The sequence below is a fragment of the Ceratotherium simum genome, chromosome 33 (assembly GCF_057802395.1).
Source record: "Ceratotherium simum simum isolate JZ-2026a chromosome 33, ASM5780239v1, whole genome shotgun sequence".
NCBI classification, from domain to species: Eukaryota; Metazoa; Chordata; class Mammalia; order Perissodactyla; family Rhinocerotidae; genus Ceratotherium; species Ceratotherium simum.
This window is the reverse complement of record NC_141932.1, coordinates 7,200,787-7,225,606: the sequence shown is the minus strand read 5'-3', so window position 1 is coordinate 7,225,606 and position 24,820 is coordinate 7,200,787. Positions and strand designations below refer to the sequence as shown.

General features: G+C 42.1%; 1 protein-coding gene across 1 annotated transcript; it reads left to right on the top strand.

Annotated features, from left to right (window-relative positions):
* Positions 1-1,514: 1,514 nt before the first annotated feature.
* Positions 1,515-23,713, top strand: ZNF331 (zinc finger protein 331). The gene is made up of 7 exons (XM_087422058.1): positions 1,515-1,829; positions 9,393-9,514; positions 10,697-10,754; positions 12,255-12,368; positions 17,679-17,763; positions 19,268-19,394; positions 21,906-23,713. Exons 2-7 carry the CDS (start codon positions 9,445-9,447, stop codon positions 23,240-23,242), a joined length of 1,791 nt encoding a protein of 596 aa, XP_087278184.1. The 5' UTR covers positions 1,515-1,829; positions 9,393-9,444; the 3' UTR covers positions 23,243-23,713.
* Positions 23,714-24,820: the final 1,107 nt, after the last annotated feature.

Below are 24,820 nucleotides of genomic sequence, written 5' to 3'. Positions count from 1 at the left end.
TCCATGACTTAATCTCCTTCAAATCCTAAGTGCTATTTCTCAAATGGGCATCACTTTAGAATTACCTAGGAGTTTAAAAAATTAACAGAGATTCTGATGGAATTGCTCTATGCAGCTGGCATCAGGGTTTTTGAGACACACTGTCCTAGATGACAATATTGAAAATCCTATGGACTTCAGTGCCTGTCAACTTCCAATGTGTCTCCTGATATTTTGTCTGGAGTTCCTATGGACATTGAACTTTTAAAAGTATTAGCATGTGGCTTTATAAGAAAATGTAAAATTGGGGCCATTTCTCTATTAATATGAATTATGCTCTCCATTCTCATGCCTTGATATTTATACAACATGCTTTTTTTTAATTGTTTGGGTAGAGTTAATTATTTTAAAAATATTGAATATGCCAATATCTCACCAGATTGTAAGAAAAATATGTTTTAGGGTTGGCTCCATGGTGTAGTGGTTAAGTTTGGTGCGCACCACTTTGGAGACCCACGTTCCCAGGTTTGGATCCTGGGCACAGACCCACACCACTTTGTAAGCCATGCTGTAGTGGCAACCCACATACAAAATAGAGGAAGACTGGCAACAGATGTTAGCTCAGGGCAAATCTTCCTCAGCAAAAAAGAAGAAGATCGGCAACTGATGTTAGCTCAGGGTGAATCTTCCTCAGGAAAAAAAAAAAGTCAGAAAGAAAGAAAAACATGTTTTAAAGCAATGGATTGACAACCTAAATTATCAGATTCCCCTCCATCCACCTGCCCAGGCCCTTGTCCCATTAAAGTCCCTGGACGTGAACCCAGGATTGCTTCTCTGCTTTCCAGGTGCCCAGGGAATGGAAATCGAAATTATATCCCAATGGAAGTTGGTATAAAATTGCACATTCCGCACAGAGTTTTCATTTCACCTTCCAAATTCTATCCCCTACACAGACGACTCCAGTCCTTGATTAATCAAATGAGCCGTTCGAACTGTCCGGGCTGTAGATATTCCCGGGTCAAACCACTGCCTTACATCAACCCCCATGGAGGTCCCAGCGTCCCCGTTCATCTCACTCACTCACAGGACACGTGTCTCCACCCGCTACCGAAAACAGCTTTTCACTTAAAACTGCTTTCAGTTTATTTAGAGGAAAACATCTCACCTTCCAATATAAGTGTCCCACACCACTCTAAACTTTTACCTTAAATTGTCTGAAACATTTACTTAAAATAGGCAGGAAGCACCTCCGCTCCACATTACACTAATTAAATTCAAACGGATCCAAACCCAGACGTTCGAGTTCTGTCGCACGGATCTTAAAATACCCGGGGGGCGGGGCAGAGGGTAGGCTCAGGCCCCGCCCCTTTCCAGGCCCCGTCCCTACATCCTCCTACCAGGATCCCACCACGCACCCTGCCCGGCCCCGCCCCTCGCCGACCAAAGCCCCGCCCAGGCCCCGCCCCCTGCTCCTCCCATCACGGCCATCTGCGCAGTTTCCGGCAGACCCGGAAGCGGATCCAGAGGAGCGGAGGTCGCGCTCTCCTGCTGGAGATTCATTTCTGCTTCAAGCTTGGACTTGGGGGCGCAGTCCTCAGACCGCCACAGCTCGGGTTTGGGGGTCGCTACGCACGTTAAAACCCCCGCACCCGCCCGTCTGTCCCGTGGTGAGCCCTGGTGTCCGAGTCCTGGGATCCGCGTCCGTTATTGCTTAAAATGGCTCCAAGGCCGATCCCGGCTCCCTTTCTGCCTTCCGGCCGTGTGGACACCGCCTGCCTCGTCGTTTTCCTGCTTAAAACCCTTCCCTGACCCTCCTCGCCCACCCCTATGCCGTGTAAAGGCCTCACTCGGTACGTGGGTTCTCGCCCTTCGTCCTCGCCCCCTTAGCGGGTGTCTGCTCCTGGGGGCAGCGCCCGACGTGTCTGTCCTCGTGCAGCCCGGAATCCCGCGTCCTCTCGCTGGTCCTGGGATTCTGCAGACCTCACCCTGTCCTGAGACAGCACCACCCCCCCATCATCGCGTTCTCCTGAGGCGGGATCTCTCCTTCCGCTGGCCTCCCCTTCGCAGTCACTACCCCGGCGAGTCCCCCCTCTGGGCAGGGTGACAGTCTCCTGTTCTGTGAATCCTCGTGTTTCTTCCGCCCCAAGGGTCATCCCATGACGGTGCTAGTCCTAGTGTATTTGCAGTCCCAAAGCCCCAGTGGAAAGTGTTCTTCCCATGTGGCATCTTTATTCCGTTCTTGTATTCTCAAATTTGATTTAAATGTGATCCCAAATGTGTTTTCTTTTTAACTTCTAAATTACTTTTCCTGGTGCTGATTTTGAGGTTTGGTTTTATGACGGAGCAAAGATACACAAAACAGAAGATTTAATTCAGGTGATTGAAAAGAGTGGGAAATCTTACACCTTACAAGGTGAAAGTGAAGTTAATAGCTTGAAAGAGGAAATACAAATTTATATGGACCATGCTAATGAGGGTCATCGTATTTGTTTAGCACTAGAATCCATAATTTCAGAAGAGGAAAAGAAAAGTGGAAGTGCTCCCTTTTTCCCAATAATCATAGGAAGAAAACCTGGTAATACTAGTTCACCTAAGGCCTTATCACCTCCTCCTTCTGTGGATCCAAACCCCCCAGTGAGAGAGAGACCATCTTTGAGTAGAATGATCAAAAATAGTGCTGCTTCTTTGCAACACGCACCGGTACTTAATCCTTCTATGGTTACAAATGAAGGACTTGGCCTGACAGCTGTAGCTTCTGGAGCAAGCATCTCTTCTAGTGGTGTAAAAGATTGTCTTCCGAAATCAGCACAACTTTTGAAATCTGTTTTTGTGAAAAATGTTGGTTGGGCTACACAGTTAACTAGTGGAGCTGTGTGGGTTCAGTTTAATGATGGGTCTCAGTTGGTTGTCCAGGCAGGAGTGTCTTCTATCAGTTATACATCACCAAATGGTCAGACAACTAGGTATGGAGAAAACGAAAAATTACCAGAATACATCAAACAGAAATTACAGTGTCTTTCTTCCATCCTTTTGATGTTTTCTAATCCAACTCCTAGTTTTCATTGATTAAAGCTCCTTTTAGATATATAAGTTTAATAAATAACTTTTTTGTTGGCTTTCAAGTAAAGTGACTTTTTTTTATTTACTATAACTTCTTCAGAAAGCCTTTCTATAAAAGAGAATTTTAATCTGTACCATAATGGATGTATTTTAATGAGAGAACAAAGCAGAATGACACGTGAGTCACTTATAAAATGTAGTGGTCATAGATTAAAATGGGACACCTATTTTTGCTCTTAGAACTTATACCCCCAAACTTATTGTGTTCATATATTTGTATTGAACAATCTTTTAAAAGCAAAAATATAAATGGTGTGTGGTTTGTTTGTGCTTTTATTGTTTTCCTTCCTTCTCAGACATGTTGAGAATCATGGACAAAACACGCTGGACATTTTGAATTTTTGAACATGTAAATAATGTATATTTATGTTATAAGTAACATATGTAAGCATGTATATTTGTTTTATATTTATTTTTGTAGTACCAGTTTCTGAGGAAACATTTCTGCAAATGCATTTTATAAAAAAATAATAAATACAGTGATGTTACTTTAAAAAATAAAAAATAAAAAATAAAAATAAATAAATTACTTTTCCTTTTAAATATATTGATCAGATTGAGATGAGATCTCAGTGCTTTTCTAATCATTATATGTTGAAAATATTCTTGAATGTCTTGTAAATAATTTTACACTATTTCATTGTGCATTTGATAAGTGTATTAGTTTCCTAGGGGTGCTGTAACAAAGTACTGCAAATTGGGTGGCTTAAAAGAACAGGAATTCATTGACTCAGTTCTGAAGGCTAGAAGTCTAATGAAATCAAGGTGTCAGCAGAGCCATGTTCCCTCTGAAACCCACAGGGGAGAATCCTTCCTTGCCTCTTCTAGCTTCTGGTGTTTGTCAGGGATCTTTGAGGTGCCTTGGCTTCTAGGTGCATCACTGCAATCCTCCCTCTTCACGAGGTGTTCTCCAGATGTGTATCTTTTTCTGTGGTGTTCTTTTTATAAGGACACCAGTCATGTTGAATTAGAGGCCCGCTCTACTCCAGTATAACCTCATCTTGACTATATCAGCAATGACCCTATTTTCAAAAGAACACACTCTGAATTACTGGGAGTTAGGACTTCAACATATTTTCTTTGGAGAGGGGCATAATTCAACTTATAATAGTAAGGATATTGATTATCTTTTATATTGACAGTCAAAAACTAGTTTAACCAGGTCACCTAATATTCAACAGCTTCATTTCTTCCCTCATGTTGTCTGTTAAATATCAATAATGATGTGGTTCACGGGCCGGCCCTGTGGCTTGGTGGTTAAGTGCGCGCACTGCAATGCTGGTGGCCCGGGTTCGGATCCCGGGTGCGCATTGAGGCACCACTTCTCCGTCCATCCTGAGGCCGAGTCCCACATACAGCAACTAGAAGGATGTGCAGCTATGACATACAACTATCTACTGGGGCTTTGGGGGGGAAAAAAATAAAATAAATAAAATCTTTAAAAAAAAAAAATAATGATGTGGTTCAGTCTTTAATCATGTCTTTGTTATGTCCTTCAGTAAAGTTTTATGGCTTCTTCACACAAGTCTGGAAATGCCTTGTAAGAAGAGTTCACAGTATATTTGCTAATGGGGATGCAGGCTGTTTCTCTTTTTGTTTGTGTTGTTTTTTAATTCCTGCTACTAAAGAAGAAAGATTGATGTCAGTATATTAAGGATTTGCCCTATGTTCTCAATTCTCTTATTAGTCCTAACAGTGAAAATAAATCCTCTGCTGTTTCAGGTCATTTGTGAACAACAGTTCTAGCTATTTGGTTCTCTCTTCTTGTTTTCTCCTCTTCCGTTTTCTCTGGGTCCTGTGCCCAGGCATCCTGTGCAGAGCCCTGACCCGGCCCCTAGTCTCAGCCTCACTTCCATGGAAATGCTCCCAGTGTTTACTGCTGATCATAATGTTTGCTGAAACTTTTTTGCTTAAAGACATCGACCTTAAAAATAAAACTACCAGCAAAATGGGTTTATTTGGGAATAGCAGAGAATTGCAATTCAGGACAAGCATGCTATAGCAAAAACTATAGGCAAGTCCAGCAAAGAAAGTCCAGCAAACGTTACTTTATAGAGAAATGGAGGAAGCTGAGAGGGGGTGCTTTGAAGGAAAGTCCATTGGAGGAAAGTGAGAGTTCAAAGTGGTGTTGGCTTCTCATTTGCTAAGTTGCAACAGTTCGCATTGGCTGGGCTTGTTGCTGGGCAAGAAGAAATCTTCCTTTCTCCTGCTAGGGTAGTAAAGTAGAGACACTTTCCTGCTGGGAATGCAAGGTAGTCTCTTTCTGTTGGGGTCTATAATTGGTGTGTAATTGACATGGAGTGGTAGTGCGTGAGAGCGCCCCTGTCTGGCCTCTTGACTCCATTTTAAATGAGGTTTCCTTTATTCAGTTTCACAAAAAGAATTTTTTAAATTTCATATTTGGCATGATTTGATTATCAAATGTCTTATTCAAAGATCCACAGTGCTCAAATGTATTTTCTGTTTAAATCTGTTATTTTAATGTATAACCTCAATGTTCTAATATTGAATCTTTTTTTTTTATAATTTTATTTTATTTTTTCCCCCAAAGCCCCAGTAGATAGTTGTATGTCATAGCTGCACATCCTTCTAGTTGCTGTATGTGGGACGCGGCCTCAGCATGGCAGGAGAAGCAGTGCGTCGGTGCGCGCCCAGGATCCGAACCCGGGCCACCAGCAGTGGAGCACGCGCACTTAACCGCTAAGCCACGGGGCCAGCCCTGAATCTTTTTTAAATTAACAAAATAAATTGAATTTGGCGAATATTAATTGCTAGCTGGCTAAATTTAAGTGACTACGGTCATATTTATATTTTTACATTATGTCTTTAATGGAAATGCAAGTTAATGTTTTCTTTTTTTTTCATTTTGTTAATTTTTTAAATTATTTCATTGAGGTCATTGACTTATAACATTGTGTAATTTCAGGTATACACTGTTATATATTAGTTTCTGTATAGACTGCATCGTGTTCACCACTAATAGTCTAGTTTGTTGGGTTTTTTTAAGTTTTGATTTTGATGAGACCAATTTAATGATTTTTTTCTTTTATAGTTTTTTTTTTTTTCTGGTGAGAAAGATTGGCCCTGAGCTAACATCGGTGCCCATCTTCCTCTATTTTGTATGAGAGATGCTGCCACAGCATGGTTTGATGAGTGGTGCATGGGTTTGTGCCTGGGACCCAAACCCAGGAACCCCAGGCTGCCGAAGCGGAGTGCAAGAATTTAACCACTATGCCACTGGGCCAGCCCCCAATAGTCTAGTTTTTATCTATCACCCATCATATGTGTCCCCTTACCCCTTTCACCCTCCTCCCACCCCCTTCCCCTCTGGTAACCACTAATCTATTCTCTTTGTCCAAGTGTTTGTTTATCTTCCACGTATGAGTGAAATCATTCGGTCTTTGTCTTTCTCTTGTATGGCTTATTTCACTTAACATAATACCCTCAAGTTCCATCCAATTCATTTTATTCATCATTTTTTTTAGTATCCTAATAGAATAATTGAACAAACTTATTTTTCTTCTTTGGAAGAGTTTATATCACTTTGGAACTATATCTGGCTTAAAATTAATCAGACTTTGTTAGGATTTAGAGACCTCCAATGCCCTTTAATTTGTATATTAAAATTGGTTATTCAGATTGTTTATTTTTCAGTCAATATTTGTAACATAATCTCCTAGAAAATAATACATTTCCCTTAAATATATAGATGTTTTATAAATGGAAGGTGCAGGGCCGGCCCCGTGGCTTAGCGGTTAAGTGCTCGCGCTCTGCTGCTGGCGGCCCGGGTTCGGATCCCGGGCGCGCACCGACACGCCACTTCTCCGGCTATGCTTAGGCCGAGTCCCACATACAGCAACTAGAAGGATGTGCAGCTACGACATACAACTATCCACTGGGGCTTTGGGGGGGAAAAATAAAAATAAATAAAATCTTTAAAATTGGTTATTCAGATTGTTTATTTTTCAGTCAATATTTGTAACATAATCTCCTAGAAAATAATACATTTCCCTTAAATATATAGATGTTTTATAAATGGAAGGTGCTGTACTACCTTACATTCTGAGCAGAAATACATAAGGGTTCCAGTTTCTCCACAGCTGGCGTAACAATATTTTCACTCTTTTGTGTAGTAGCCATTATAGTAGATGTAATATTTCGTTATAGTCTTGATTTGCATTTTCCTAATGCCTAATGATGTTGAGCATATTCTCATTTGCTTATGAGCCATTCATATATCTTCTTTGGTGAAATGTCTATTCAAATCTTTTTCCCATTTGTTTTTTAGTTAAGTTGGTTTCTTAATGAGTTGTAAACAATCTTTGCATATTGTTCATCTGGAAATGTCTTATTTTACCCTCATGGGTTTTTTTAATTTTTTTATTGATGTCATAATAGTTTATAACATTTTGAAATTTCAGTTGTACATTATTGTTTGCCAGTCACCATATAAATGTGCCCCTTCACCCTTTGTGCCCACCTCCCAACCCTCTTCCCCCTGCTAACCACCAAACTGTCCATGTGTTAGTTTATCTTCCACATATGAGTAAAATCATACAGTGTTTGTCTTTCTCTGTCTTTGCCCTCATTTTTTAACGATAGTTTTGCTAGATATAGCCTTCTTGTTTGATTTTTTATTCTTTCAGCACTCTGAATATTTTATTTCACTGTCTTCTTTTGTTTACTGTTTCTGATGAAGTGCCAGGCATTAATCACATTGTTGTTCCCCTCTATGTGATGAGTCATTTCTCTCTCGCTGCTTTCAAGATTTTCTCTTTGGGGCCAGCCCCGTGGCGTAGCGGTTAAGTGCTCGAGCTCCGCTGCTGGCAGCCGGGGTTCAGATCCCGGGTGAGCACAGACACACCACTTGTCAGGCCATGCTGTGGTGGCATCCCATATAAAGTGGAGTAAGAGGGGCACGGATGTTAGCTCAGGGCCAGTCTTCCTCAGCAAAAAGAGGAGGATTGGCATGGATGTTAGCTCAGGGCTGATCTTCCTCACAAAAAAAAAAAAAAAGATTTTCTCTTCGGCTTTGGCTTTCAGCACTTTAACCATGATGTGTCTCTTATGACTTCATTTTGAGTTACAGTTAGAAAGGAGTCTTTATTTCTATATCATGGACAACACATTTTATCAAGTTTATGAGTTATTTTTTTACATTTACATCACTAATCAAACATATAGTTTGAGGTATCAAATGAATTTGATCTTTTTCCAAATAACTTCCCTATCATCCCAACACCATTTTTAAATAGTTCATCACTGACAAAGAAACAATGCAATGTCTTGACTTCACACACTTAATAGGAGCCATTCTAAAGACAAAAGGAATTACAAAGAGCATTTCAGATTTCCTTCAGTTATATACCGTGTATAGTACTATCACCAATGTTATTTTGAAAATATTTCCTTTATATTATAGGCAACAGGAAATAATTATGTTAATAAAGTTAGGATTCAGTAAATTGATAGAAAAATGCTATAAGGTTAAAATTGATTTGAAAATAAGAATAGGAACACAAGCATGCTTTTCCTACTTCTGTCCACTGAAAATGCCTAAAAGCAGTGTCAGCCCAACAGTACCCAGATTGTGTTCTCTAATGTCATTTCCAAACAAAAGGAACCAGAGCTTTTTGAAGAAGTGGCTGATCTTGTATCTGGAATAGAGAAAGAATAACGTGAGCCTGGGAGAGCTGGCTGGGTCCCAAAGCATGGATATTTTCAATAACTAATGGAATCAACTCAAAAGAAAACAGAAAGTTCTGTGAAGAGGATATGATTGCTATGATTGTGAACATTTAGACCAATATAAGGAATATTAATTTCTGTAATTTGAAACACACTGATGCAATTAAAATCCATAGCTTCATAATAATCTTTTTTTAAAAGGCCAAAATTAATAAATTTATCAACATTCCAGGTATTTTTTAAAACAACTGATTAGTTTAGAAAGTATTAAAGAGGCAAACATCCTGTCTTTACAATGAGATCAATATTAGATGTAACCACAGAGTCTCACTTTATAAGGGAAAGCCTTACTTTATAGAAATAGTCCAGGTAATAGATATAGAATTAATGCCAGAATTAGAAAAACAACATTTTTTTAAAAAGTAAGTGTAATAATGATCTAAGGGAAAAGTCTCACTTACTCTTAAAAAACCAACCACTTAATAACGAGTAACAACACAGATTACTCTTTAGCCACCCTCATAGAAGGGTCGGAAATGCATAGTGGGAGCACGTTGGGACTCTCGTGTTTTGGTGATTCCTTAACTCTGAACTACATTTCCCAGAAGTCTGTGAGGCACAGCTCCATTAGGGCTGTGTACAGTGGTATGCTGGAGAATGGAGACGCCGCGCTTCCAGCTCCGCGGATTCCCGGGCTTCTGGACTACATTTCCCAGAGGCCTCCGAGGTACGGCCCGCTTAGGAGCGCGCCGAGTTGCATGCTGGGAGACGCGCTTGCTGCGCCAAGGGTTTTTGGGGCTGTGATTCTCCCGGGACGCAGTTGCGGGTTAACTTCACCTGTTGCGCCAGGTCCGGACCCCGTGCTTGGTCGTTGGGCCCCAGGTGGTGAGTTGTTAGCATCCCAAGAGGAGACCAGCGCGGGAAGCGGCGGTGGATGGCGATGACGGAGACGCCCGGGGCGAGGAGGCCCGGAATGGAGCCTCGGCCTGTGGCTGCGGAGACAAGTGCGAGTGTGTGTGTGTGTGTGAGTGTGTGTGTGTGTGTGTGTCAGGGACGGGGGCCGGGCCATGTCCCGGGACCAGATTGCGTGGGAGCGTCGGTGAGGGTGACGGGGACAGGCCTGTCCCCGTGGCTGTGACGCACTTGCGCGTGAGTGTGTGTGGGGGTGGCGCAGCCGGGCCGGTCCCCGTGGCGGTGACACGCGTGCGTGGGGGCGTCTGTCGGTGACGCGGCTGTGGCTCCGCGACTCCGCTCTGTGTGAGTTACACGCGCGTGGGCGCTGCGGGGGTGACAGAGCGGGCACCGTGTGGCGTGGGCTTCGGTGGGTGTGACAGGGCCCAGGTGTGTCTCCTAACGGTGTGTGCGATTGTTCGGCCGTGACTGGTGGGCGGTTGTGATTGGGTGTGTGGCCCCGGACTGAGTGAGCACGGTCGTGTCTGGCAGTGTGTAGCTCTGATGTCCCTGCTGCTCCCTCTGCCTTCACCTTCCAGCCGTGTACCTGCCTAGGCGCAATCACCCCAAAGGGAAGTCAGCCTGAACCCTGTAATGAAAATGACCAACAAGAAGGGTACAGACATAATCTTGAGATGGCGGGTTTACAGCTGGAAGTGCTCTCCATACAGGCTGCTTGAATGACAGGAGGGAAAGGCCTCAGGAATAAGATTCCTTTTTTTGGAGGGGAGAGGTCCCTTACTTGAGAGGTAGGGTAGGGGACAGCTATGGATTTCAGAACCCCAATTACTAGAGTCTAGTCCCCAGGAATTTCTGAAATACTCAGATCCCAGTTCCCCCTTATTTCTGGTTGATTTTAGATGTGATTTGGGGACAGGTGTGGCCTTGGAGGGTATTTTCTGATATAGTCTGTGCTCCAGCAAGGCCCTGGTGTCTCATTCTATCCTCTTTCCCCCAGGCCTCCAGAAAAAGCATCCTGAGGAGGAAGAAGAATTGTTACACGTCTTAAAATCAAGGTTCAGATGAGTTGCCTTTTTGTTCAATAAATGATTTGTGTGTATAGAACTTAAGAATGTTTGCTTTACTTGGCCCAAAATGTTTTCCCTAATAGTGATTTATCTCAGTAATTCCTTCCCAAGAGGTGTGACGGGCCGTGCAGGTGAATTCCCCAGTGTACTCCACATTGACTGACCCTCTGCAGTGAGTATTCAGTTATTCATTCGGCAAGTTGTTCACATCCTCCTGTCTACCCTCGTTTTCTAAGAAACTGATGATATAGAAGAGTGCTGCTGGGAGGTTAATGTTTGCCCATTATTTGAGAGTGATTTGGTAAGGAGGATATTAGGTTTTTTTGGTTTCTTTTTCTGTTTTTCTTTTTGGTTGAGGTCATATTGGCTTATAACATGGTGTAAATTTCACGTGTACATTATTATATATCAGTTTCTGTATAGATTGCATCTTGTCCACCAGCAATAGTCTAGAATTTATATGTCACCATATATATGTGCCCTTTTATCCCTTTTGCCCTCCCGCTACCCCCTCCTCCTCTGGTAGCCACTAATCTGTTCTTATCCAGGTGTTTGTTTATCTTCCACATACGAGTGAAATCATACGGTATTTGTCTTTGTCTGACTTATTTCGCTTAGCATAGTACAGGAGGATATTAGTTTTTAGATGGAATCAAACACTAGATATCTTTGGTCTTTTCCATAGGTCTAACTTTCAGAGCACAGTAAGAAAGGAGGTTTGATTGTTTTAGTCGGTAAATGACAAAGTTATTAGCTTTCTGAGGCTTTTAAGAGTGGGGTTTGAGCGAAGTTCTTTGTCATCAAAGGCAGGGGTGTTTTTTCAGTAATCAATAAATAAAAATTTGTTGTATTACCTAGGTCTTGTTTGAGGTCTGACGGTTGGGTTGTTTCAGTTGCATCTTTGAACTGTGAGAAGCAGTATTGTTTGATATCGAGTGTGAGTTCTGGACCTAGAGAAGGCTTTGGCACACTTTCTCTGAAAAAGGTCGTGTATTAAATATTTTATGCACTCTCAGCTACATATGTGCATATTTTTGTTCTAATAGATTTTATTTTTTAGCACAGTTTTATTTTATTTAATTATTTTTTTTTTTTTTTTTTTTTTGGTGAGGAAGATTGTCACTGAGCTTACATCTCTGCCAGTTTTCCTCTATCTTGTATGTGAGCCGCCTCAGCATGGCTCAGTGAGTGGTATGTAGGTCCACACCAGGGATCCAAACCTGCAGACCCTGGGCCGCCGAAGCAGAACATGCAAACTTAACCACTACGCCACCGGGCTGGCATGGTTTTACATTTACAGAAAAGTTGCAAAGATAGTACAGAAAATTCCCAGATATCCTGCACCCAGTTTCCCCTGTTATTAACAACTTACGTTAGTATGGGATATTAGTTACAATTAATGAGCCAATTTGATATATTATCTTTAACTAAAGTCCATGCTTGATTCAGATTTCCTTAGTTTTTGCCTAACTTCTTCCTTTGTTTCAGGAGACCATCCAGGATACCACATTACATTCCGTTGTCATGTCTCCTTAAGCTCCTCTTGGCTGTGACAGTTTCTCAGACTTCCCTTGTTTTTGATGACCTTGGCAGTTTTAAGAGGTACTGGTCAGGTATTTTGTAGGATGCCCCTCTTTTGGAATCTGATGTTTTTCTCCCATTTAGACTGGGTTTCGGGGCTTGGGGATGGAAGATTACAGAGGTAAATCACCACTTTCATCACATCATGGCAAGGGTACCTGCTGTCAACATGATTTATGATTGTGGAGGTTGAACTTGATCACCTGGCTGAGGTAGAGTTTGTCACTTTTCTCCACTGTACAGTTACTCCTTTTTTTCAAAGACTGTATCACCCTGAGTGACAGACACGTATTTCGGAACCCCGATTACTAGAGCCTAGTCACTCTGACCCTGCTTCTGTCATCACATTTTTCTGTCTCTTCTCACCTCCCTCATCAGCTTTTAAGGACTCATGATTACATTGGGCCCACCTGGATAATTCTAGATAATCTCCCTGTCTTAAGGTCAGCTGATTAACGACTTGAAGTCTATTTGCAACCTAACTCCCCTTTGCTATGTAATGTAACACATTCACAGGTTCCAGGATGAGGACATAGACGTCTTTGGGAGACAGTTATTCTGCCGACCACAGGCCTATCCATTCAGAGTTCCCTTAATGACAGCAGTATACTCGCTTCCCCTTAACTGTGATCCTTTTCTTTGTTAATTTTTTTTTTTAATTTGGGACTCTTAAGTTATATTTCTTATAATGGGATTAATGCAGGCCTGCTGCAAAAAATTCAGTCCCCTAAGGAGCTCATAAAGAAGAAACTAAAGAAGAAACTCAAAATTCCCCATAACTGTACCGTCCAGGTGTGTATTTTTCCAGCCCTCCCCTCCCCCTCTAAGCATACATGTGTGGTTTAGTTTCTGGAGCATTGAATCTTGCTAATTGATCATGTAAATGAGCCAAAGACTCTCCAAATCTTAGTTTGTAAAAGGAATCCATCTCAGCTGTGAGTCACATTATACCTGTGTGCGTGTGGGGAGGGGAGAGGCATGCGGTGATCCCCTTCTTGCTTTGAAAAAAAATCTCTCACATATTTACACCTTAAAGGTTTAGAGATGAATCATTTGGAACTAATCTCAGGGCAACAAGTTATGAAGAAAGACAGCCTTTCAGAATTGGATTCTCTAGGATTTTAATATTTCTTTCACAGAACATGACAGTAATCCCTGAGACTTTACAAATGTGGACTGTACAAGTATCATTTCCAAGGGCAGATATATGAAAAAAGTATAAGATGGCAATAGTTTAAAATATTTACATAAATCTCCCGTATCACATAGAAGACAAGGTTTAGCCACTGCTGGTGTTCTCAATTTGGCATCTTCTCAGTTTAGGTTCTTTGAGCTGGATTTTTGATACAGAATCATGTCTGTCCCTCTTATTGTTGGTGAGGAGGGAACATTTCCTCCTTGTAATGTCTTAGAATCTTTCTTTGCTTGTGTTGTTAATTAAAAAGAACTTCAGGGCTGGCCCCGTGGCTTAGCGGTTAAGTGCACGTGCTCCGCTGCTGGCGGCCCAGGTTCGGATCCCAGGCGCGCACCAACGCACCGCTTCTCCGGCCATGCTGAGGCCGCGTCCCACATACAGCAACTAGAAGAATGTGCAGCTATGACATACAACTATCTACTGGGGCTTTGCGGGGGAAAAAATAAATTAATTAAAATAAAATTATTAAAAAAGAAAAACTTCATTCTTAAGAGCCTCTGAAAGTTTTTAGTTAGCATTGATTATATAGACAGCAAGTTTGAGAAGCACATATTTTAACATAAGGGAAAACAGCAGGCTTGAGTTTCTTTTATGAAAATGGATTAAAGGATGTGTAATGTTATTGATCTTCATTCATAACAGTTAACTTGTATTAAATGATTGTTACATATTATTGTGTATTACGTAGCTTATCTTCTTAATAGTTGAGACAGTCATACCTGATAGGTACCATTTTTATCCCAGTCTCACCTGTGGGGAAAAGACACTGTGGGGTTAGTAACTGTCAGAGCTAAGATCACATCCTAAACGTCAGACCCCAGAGCCTTGTTGCTAACTTCACCAAGACCTCTCCTTCCCAATTATGCAAACCTTTTTAAACCTACCTTCTTCACTTGGTAATTCATCTTAAATTTCATTCTCAGTTAATATGAATCAATATTATTATAAGTTAACATATGCCGTTATAGCAAACCATAATTTATTTAATCTGCCCTCTACTGTGAGATACGTATATTTCTATTTTTTCATTTTTTAGAATGATTCTCTGGAAAATCTGAATAAAATCGATGAATTGTCAGTGTCCTAGTGGTGATATTGTACTATAGTTTTGCAGTGTATTAGCATTGGGGTAAACCAGGTAAAGAGTACACAGGATTCCTCTGTATTATTTCTTACAACTGCATGTGAATCTACGTTTATATCAATTTTAAAAAAAAAAGTTCCAGAAAAAAAATTCTTTCAAGCTCCTTGCACAAGTATTTGTGTACTACTGTAGCTGTTTCCTTGGGATAAATTCTGAGAAGTGGAATTTTGAGTCAAAATCATACTTCTGTTAAGTACCAGCCATGTGCCTGACCTTGTGGTATTAGTACTTGGAATGACAGGAGGACTAGAAGGACATTGTTACCTGTGCATCGCTTAGAATCTAGAAAGGAAGGGAAGAAGCACAGGGCAGCCTGTGGAAGATTACAGGTGACAGGCCCAGAGAGGTGCTAGTAAGGGGATATTCCCACTGTAGCCACTGACGCCAGGTCATGACCAGATAATTCTGAACACATGGGTTCTATGTGGAGCTAAATGGAGTTTACTTTCTAAGTTCTATACCTGACTATTTTTTCCAATAATGTTTGATACAAAGTGAAGACTAATAGGGTAAGATGATTTAGCAGTTGTCTCCAGGACATCATGGCTGAAAGGACAAGTTCACGAGTAAAATCCACCCTCCCGTCAAGACGTAAAACTAAGCAGCATCAAGACAACTGCCAGCATCTATGGCATTGTTTAGGATTTTAGCCATGTTTCTAGTCAGTGCTCCAGCATGTGTGGGCATGTGTAGACATCAAAGAGTTGGTTTAGGTATTAAGAAATGAAAGGAAACAAAAGTCATTCAGTAAACTAATCCAAAGATAATATATTCTGAGCTTTTTCTGCAAGTTCAAGAAGAGACTGTTTAAAAAAGAGAAAGTTTCTCTGTCTTTTGAGAGTCTGACTGCTTCTTAATAAATTTAAAAGAATGCACACACATTTGTATATGTCAAGCCAGTGCATGGCTGTTGTTAAAAGGCCCAATGAGGTATACTTAAAACAAGAAAACCAGGGTCAAAGGATGTGTCAGGATCGTGGAGACCACCACCAGGTTCAGTGATTCTCTAAATGGACTCACAGGATTCAGTGTATAGTCTTAGTCCTGGCTAAGATTTATTATAGTGAAAGGATACACAGCAAAATCAGCGAAGGGAAAGGCGTATGGGACAAAGTCCAGAGGAAACCAGGCATAAGCTTCCAGGAGTGCTCTCCCAGTGCCGTCACATAGGACGTGCTTAATTCCTCCAGCAAGGAGTTACGACAGCAGTATGCAGTGTAGTCTACTAGGGAAGCTCCCCTGAGCCTAGGAGTCCAGAGTTCTTATCAGGGGTCAGTCACATAGGCACCCTGTGCCTAACACATAAAATTCCAGAGTCGGAGAAAAGCAAGTGTTCAGCATAAACCACATTGTACAAACAATTTAAGAACTGGAGCCACTCTTATCAGTTAGGGAATGTGGGAACACTCTGGAAGCCCAGCCAATCTTGCAAGCAGGCCTAAGGATAGCAGCTTCAGACCAACTCTTAACTCTTTTCTGCACAAAGGTTCTCTTTCCAAGCTTTTTCTATATCTCTATTTTTAGTTTTATATCTTTCTATTGACGTCTTTTGTGTGTTTGTGTATGTGTGTGTCTATATATATATTCATATATCTATGTATGTATATATATGTGTATATATATTCATATATCGCATTTTACAAATGTATTATTGTATCATTTTGTTTTGGTAGCTTGATTTTCCTGCACAATATATCTGAAATATTTTTCATGTCTTTAAGTGTTTCTTCCAACTTGGCATTTAATAACCACTAATACCAATGTTTTACTCTAATATTCTGCATGTATTTGTGTGGTTAGGTTTTTGGAATGATGCCTGAGCAGTTCCTCCTCCACTCCTTCCTTCCACCTGCCCTGTCTTGACTGTCATCACTCTATCTAGAGGCAGAATAAGTTCGAGTTTAAATGATGCAGCCCTCCTTCACTTGGACGGTGTGACTGTAGGAAGCAGGGTGTGCTCAGAGTGAGACCGAGCACCCCAAACACACCCAGTCTCAGGTCCAGATCACACTCCCTCTGCCCAGAGTTAGCCAGACTATGAGGTTTAGGGGCACAGTCTCCACACAAGACCACCGTCAGTGCTGACACCAACTGCAAGTTAAGTTTCCTGAATCCACCCTCAGGTTCAATAATTCAGGACTGAAAGGACCATAGAACTCACTGAGAGTTGTTCTACTCGTGGTTACAGTTAATTACAGGGAAAGGATACAGATTAACATCAACCAAGGAAACGAGCACATAAGGTGAAGTCCAGGAGGGTTCCCATCACGGAGCTTCCAGCGTCCTCTCCCCATCACATCAGGACTCGTGATTCTGCCGACATCAGTGTATGACAAGATGCTCAGAGTATGCCAACCAGGGAAGCTCACCTGAGCTTCAATGTCCAGGGTTTTCGTTGGGGCTTCATCACATAGGCGTGATTGGTTGACTGATCATGTAGGCATGATTGATTGGTTCATTGCCCAGGTGTTAATCTCGGTCTCCAGGTTAACTGATACCCCATGACCCAAAGCCCCACCCTGAATCACCTGGTTGGTCTCTCTGGCGTGGCCAGCTCCCACCCTAAGGCTGCTGGGTATGGCCAGCCCCTACCCAAAACAAAGACATTCCTATCAGGAGTGATGTAGGTTACCTCTCAGAAGCTGAGAGCAAAGGCCAGACATCAAGGCCAGATTCTTAATATGTACCCCCAACGGGGAGCTGGCCAGAATCCTCCTGCTAAAGTGTCTGGGTCTGACTTCAAGGCAAAAAATGAATCATAAAAGCTCGTCGGCTCTGTCTGTGCGGCTGGGTTTCCTGGGGTTTCAGGGAGAGCTTGTTTTTTTTCCAGAATCCTTTTAATCTCCTCCAGTTGTGTTGTGTTTATGTAGGCATGTTGTGGGGGAAGAGGCTGGGGGTTTCTTTGGAAGCAAAGATGGGGGAGTAAAAAGGTTTTATAAAGTCATTTGGGACCAGGGCACACTTATTTTAATCCTTCCTTTTCCTCATCTAGTTCTGGCTTCTCTGGATTTTGTGTCTTTGGTCAAGGAAACCCCAAGAGGACTGATCAGTTCTTGACTTCTAAAACTATGGCCCACGTAAGTATGTATTTCTGTTTCCTTCTTGAAATATGATATTTAGGTCCTGTTGATAGTTTTATGAATTCCCCTGAAGCCTCCTGCCCAAGCACGTCCCATCTAATTACGTGTCTCCCAGTTCGTCCTGTTCCAATGAATGATGATGCCACGTAGCCCTGTGCCCACCTGTGCAGCTAATGCTCACCTAACCACTGAGCTGATTATGCAATATGTCCTTTGTGCTCACTTTTTGTCACAAGTAGTGTTGGGACAATGGAGGAAGAAAGTGCCTTGAGAGAACTATTTGAGTCAAGTCTGTGGTTTGATGTGTTAGAGATGTTGGTCCCGTTTGACCACGTGAGAAAACTAAAATTCTCTGCTAATCTTTTTTCTAAGCAGATGAGAGGAAATGTTCACATCCGTTGGTCTCAGTCTTAGTGTGTGGTGAGAGCTCGAGGTTGACGAAGCTTTTAGAATTGGATAGGGCTGTGATAAGGGCCCGTGGACTTAGAGATCATGTTCTTACCAGGGAACCCGAGACATAAATTTGGTTGTTGAACAGACCTGCCAGACCTCTGTATGCTTCTGCACTATTTGATACCAGTACCCTATAAATCAGGAACAAAGAAAAGGCAGGGTGGTGGATGGTAACAATCAGCAGGTCATCCAGCGCAGAAGTAGTAGACGATCATATACTCCCAGAACTGGGGAAAAACCTGGACGTTGTGTTCAACCTGCATGTAAACCATAATAATTAAGTCTAACCCGTCCATATGATGGAATTAAAAAATGCTTTTGTGGGGCCGGCCTGGTGGTGCAAGCGGTTAAGTGCGCGCGCTCCGCTGTGGCAGCCCGAGGTTCGCCGGTTCGGATCCTGGGCGCGCACCAACGCACCGCTTGTCAAGCCATGCTGTGGCGGCATCCCATATAAAGTGGAGGAAGATGGGCACAGATGTTAGTCCAGGGCCAGTCTTCCTCAGCAAAAAGAGGAAGATTGGCAGATGTTAGCTCAGGGCCCATCTTCCTCACAAAAAAAAGAAAAAAAAAATGCGTTTGTCATTACAAAGGAAAACTGCTTGAAAGATAACCTGACTCGAAAGCATTCAGACATGCAAACACTATTTTTGAATATAAAAGAAATATGTGGGAAACAAAACCCTAGGAATTGTTTTCTTTCCCTGTAAAGGGAAAAGGATGCTGTAGGAATTTATGAGGCAGGCACATAGCAGGCTCTATGCTTGTGAATGGGAGGAAAACTTGGATTGTTTTATCCATTTCCTGACAGGCTGGGGTGATTAAGAAATCCACAGGGTGTAGGGTTTTTTCCGCAGCAATAGGGCTCTTCAGTAATGTGAGGATTCTGCTTCAGTCATGGTCATGTCCTCTCTGACCCTGAGCCATGTCACAGGCTTTCAGTCTGCTGACTGTATCCACCCTGCCCAGAGGGTATCCCTTCCTCTCCTTCCCTTCATCTTGAAACTGTGTCCTTTCATTTCATCAGGGATGTGTGCATTTGTATTTTCAGGGTTTGGTGACGTTCTCAGATGTAGCCATAGACTTCTCTCAGGAGGAGTGGGCCTGTCTGGACTCGACGCAGAGGGACCTGTACTGGGACGTGATGCTGGAGAACTACAGTAACTTGGTCTCTCTGGGTAAGTTGCCTGCCTCAGCCAACTCAGACTCTGCTCCCTGGAATGTCAGCTCCCTCCACTGTGGATATGAGGACTGTCTTTCAAGAAACTAGTTGAATTTCTTCTTCCTGTGCCCAAGGAATGCTTTGAGCTTTGCTGAGTTGGAAATGGGCATTATGCACCTTCACCTCCTCATCCATCAGTGATCTTCCCACCTTCGTCTGGCCCTTCCTGTAATTACCTCTCTTCCTTAATGACCAAAGGATGAATTCCAATTCTGGAATATTTATTTCACAACCACCTTCAGGGACACTAAGCTTCATCCTATGATATGTTTACACCCAAATTGCTATTGGGCCTGCAGGACTTTGGGGATCCCTCTGTCAGGATGGCGGCTTGATAGAGTGACTTGATTTTCTCTAGTAGACTCACCTCTGTGTTTTGACATAGAGGAGGACTGAATGAACAGAATCCACGTAAACCCAAACTGAGCATATTCCATTTCCTACCAGTTGTACCTGAAGTGAGGTTGAAAGTCAGAATCCATGAACTTTGAATTAAACATCCGATGATAATATCTTGTAAACATCTCAGGAAATTTCTTATTTTTCTGTTAGCAAAATAACACCCATGATACTAATGGCTAATATTGTGTTTACTCTAAACCAGGAATCATTCTAAGCACCATGTATGTGTGTATGTATAAATACATTTCATTTCATTCTCACAAGTTCATGAGATAGGCACGATTGTTACGTCTAATTTGTAGATGAGCTTGCTGGGGCACAAAGTGGCATGGTCGGACAGAGGAGGCAGAAGCAAGAACTGAACCTGAGAATTCTGGCCCCAGAATCCATACTGTCAACTACCAAGTTCTACTTGCCTCCGGGGATAAGGCCTTCAGAAGTTTAAAATAAGACCTTTTCCCTCCCTGTCTGGGGTCCTGTTTGTACTTTAATCCTTTCTCTTTTTTGAAGTCTTTATCATTTTGACTTTTAGGTTGTCAAGAATGTGACTAAGGCTCAATCAAAAAACTTTTGAACTTACCGTTTTTTCCCAAGTTCTACGTCACGTGGCTTTTTTTTTCTCTTTGAAAGCAGGCTCTTGCATTTCTAAGCCAGATGCGATTGTCTTTTGGAAGCAAGGGAGAAAGTACGTTGATGGTTGAGAGGGAAAAGACAAAACGACAGTGCAGAGGAGAGTGGGAGCCAGGCTGCCTAGGGCAAGCCATGGTTACGACTGGCAGCCCAGCGGGCCGGGAGCTGGCTCACCCCTGAGGCGTTTGGAAAGCTCCTACAAAGGCCCAAGGCCCAAGGCCTCAGGGAGAGAAGTCACCACATGAACTTGATCTTCACTCCGTTCCCGTCTCACCTTGTTTTCTTCTCATATGTCACTCGTTTCATGTGTTGCTGATGCTGCTGGTCTGTGGACCACGCCTTGAGTAGCAAGGATGTAGATAATGTAATCCTGTGCCCTTGGTAGTTCCTGAAAATTGATCGTTATCCTATCTTCAAGTGTGCTTTTTCTTTTCCTTTTATCTAATTTTGGGCCCCACTGCTTCCCGGGTGCTGCTATGTTCTTCCATCACGAGGCAATATCTGGCGATGGCCCTCTGTGCTGTTAGCAGTCACTGACACCCAGTGCGTAGATTCACAGTATCACTGGGGGTTCAGAATGGTGAGAGCCTATCATTGCTTCTTCATTTACCCACTGCAGTAATTCTTTAAAGAGAAACTGTGCTCCATCTGCTAGTTGGTTATGTAGTGACACTGTTCATATTCCATAAGAAGGATAAAAAGGTTGTTCTTTAGAGAAAAAATTATTAGTTTTTATTATAAAGGGCAGGTTTCCTAGCATGCTCCAAAGTTGGTCATTTAACACTCTTTAGTATCATTGCGAACTCATGGATTTAAACATGTTTGATGTTTTTCGGTCCCTTGCAGTTGCATACTTGTCAATGCTCAGATTTTCTAACCTTTTCTTCATAGGTGTTTTAGATTTTTATTAAACTTAATCCTACACATTGTCTTTCTTATTGCTTTTGAGTGTTGGGTCTTTTTATCCAGAATTATTTTTAATTATATTACTTTCATGTACATATATCCATGTTAGAATATTAATTTTATACACAACTATCCAACTGTATATTTTTATTTTTTCCAGTAGTTCTGTATTTGATTTTCCTGAGTTTTCCAGGTATGTCATCACATCATCTACACATTGTGCTCTTTTTATCTTCATTTTTGAGATTTGCCCCTCTAATTTCTTCTGCTTACTGGCGTCAGCTGATAGGAAATAGTAGGACTAATAGTACCTTTTTCTCATTTGACTTTAGCAGGACTGTCTCCAGTGTTTCCTTATTAAGAATTGTGGTGCCAGACATGGACTCTACATTTTTACAGGAGCCCTGGGAGATTCATATTTTTTCCACTAGAGAAGTCTTATTTCTATCAGAGAAGTTTTTGGTTTGCAGTTAGGTTTGTTTGTTTTTGTTTTCCTTAAAAAGAAACAAAATATGTTATTTTTTTCCAGATTTGGAGTCACCCTATGAGACCAAGAGTTTACTTACAGAAAAGGGCATTTATGAAATAAATTTTTCCAAAAGGAACTCAAATGGAAAACGTAAATCCATTGGCCTTGACTGGATGTGTGAAGGTGAGTTTGAAGGACCACATGGCCCTCAAGAGGGATATTTCAATCAGATGATAATCAACTATGGGAAAACACCCACTTACAGAGAAAATACTTCTGCTAGACCACAGCAGAGACTTCAAAATAGGGAGAATTCCTTTGAATGTAAGGAGTGCGGGAAGGCCTTTAGTCGTGGCTATCAACTTACCCAACATCAGAAAATTCACACTGGTGAGAAACCCTATGAATGTAAAGAATGTAAAAAGGCCTTTCGTTGGGGTAATCAACTTACTCAACATCAGAAAATTCATACTGGTGAGAAACCTTATGAATGTAAGGACTGTGGGAAGGCCTTTCGATGGGGCTCAAGCCTCGTTATTCATAAGAGAATTCATACAGGGGAGAAACCCTATGAATGTAAAGACTGTGGGAAGGCCTTTAGACGTGGTGATGAACTCACTCAACATCAGAGATTTCACACTGGTGAGAAAGACTATGAATGCCAGGACTGTGGGAAGACTTTTAGCCGTGTGTATAAACTAATTCAACATAAGAGAATTCATAGTGGTGAGAAACCCTATGAATGCAAAGACTGTGGGAAGGCCTTTATTTGTGGCTCAAGCCTCGTTCAGCATAAGAGAATTCATACCGGTGAAAAGCCCTATGAATGTCAAGAATGTGGGAAGGCCTTTACTCGTGTCAATTATCTTACTCAACATCAGAAGATTCATACTGGTGAGAAACCTCATGAATGTAAGGAATGCGGGAAGGCCTTTCGTTGGGGTTCAAGTCTTGTTAAACATGAGAGAATTCATACGGGTGAGAAGCCATATAAATGTGCAGAATGTGGGAAGGCCTTTAACTGTGGCTATCACCTTACTCAACATGAGAGAATTCACACTGGTGAAACGCCTTATAAATGTAAGGAATGTGGAAAGGCCTTTATTTATGGGTCAAGCCTTGTTAAACATGAGAGAATTCATACAGGGGAGAAACCCTATGAATGTAAAGAATGTGGGAAGGCCTTTAGTCACGGCCATCAACTTACACAGCATCAGAAAATTCATACTGGTGAGAAACCCTATGAGTGTAAGGAATGTGGAAAGGCATGTAACCATGTAAACCATCTTAGGGAACATCAGAGAATCCATAATGTTGAAAAACCTTTTGAATACAAAGAATGTACGGAAGCCTCTATACAACATTCATGCCTTCCACAACATGAGGAACATTCGTGATACAAATTAACGTAAGAAAGCCTTCACTGGTCACTCTTCTACTTATAAAATATCAGAATAGTCATACTAGAGGTAAATTTGGAGAATGGAGAAGTCACCCCTAACGATCACAACATACTCAGTGTAGATTTTTTTACTGGATAGATTAGTTTAATGAATGCGTAGAAGCTTTCCAGTACCATTCCATCTCTATCACATTTCAGGTTCATTCTAGGGAATAACTGTGCTGATGTATTGTGGGGAAGCCTTTTGTCATGGTACATACCCCACCTGTTATCACCATCCCACCTCTACTCCCTGTGAGACACTGGGCAAATTACCTGTTACCACTGTGCATCCTTTGTGAAGTGGGGAGAAGCACACCTAACACTGCTATTGTGGTGGTTGTGTTTGGTACATGTAAACTCCTTGAAAGTGTATCTGAAATATTGTGTAAGCTCAATAAATAGTAGCTGCTGCTGTTGTTCTCATCATTACCACATTGCTCTTAGGGAATTATTACAAGAAGACCCCTATGGGAGCAATGAGTTTAGGAAAAACTATCAAACTTCAAGAAGAAAATGTAGATTATTGTCGCAGTCTTGGGCTACACAGTGATTTTTAGCATACAAAAGACACGAAACAAAATAAAAAGTTAATAAGTTGGACTTTATCAAAAGTACAAAGTTGTGTTCATCAAATGACACCAGGAAGATAAGTGAAAAAGCAGGAAGCAGAAGGAGAGAAGATATTCACTCTATGTACACCTGACAAAGGACTCACGTAGAAAATATAAAGAATCCTTCAAGTCAGCAGTCAAACAACAAATCAGTTAAGGAAGGGGAGGAGGTGGACTTGAATAAGCACTAAAGATCACCAAATGCCAATAAGTCAATGAAAATGTGTCCAGCATCATTACTCATCGAGGCAATGCAAAGTAAGACCACCATGTGATGTCACTAGATGCTCACCAGAATGGCTAAAATTAAAATTGTGTAAGAACAGGTCTCTTTGTTGGACATTCACACATGAGCTGTTCAGGAAGGAACTGGGCCAGCAAACTGGACCTCTACCAGATCCTGGAGGTCCCACAGCAGGGACAGGGGCATGGTGTTCGAGGGAGGTGAGCGGACTTGTCCTGGGGAAGGAGCCAGGCCCAGGATCGAGTATTGAGGGCAGTTAGACTTGGGAGAGACCTGAGCTGTCTTAAGATAGGTCAGTCCTAGAGTGAAGGGAGTGGGTTGTCTTGGGGAAAGGACTAGAGCCCAGGGCCGGCTTGGTGGCATAGTGTTTAAGTGCACACGCTCTGCTTCGGCAGCCCGGGGTTTGAGGGTTCGCATCCACTTATCAAGCTGTGCTGTGGCGGTGTCCCATATAAAGTAGAGGAAGATGGGCATGGATGTTAGCTCAGGGCCACTCTTATAGGATGTTAGCTCGGGGCTAATCTTCCTCTCAAAAAAAAAAAAAGACTAGAGCCCAGGGTGGGAATCTGAGAATATGGGTGGGGGAGGGCTAGAGCCAATGAGAGCGGGTTAGAAAAGCTGGGGAGGGGCCTGGTGGGTGGGAGAGCGCCTGGTGCATGGAGAAGGAAGGACTCGG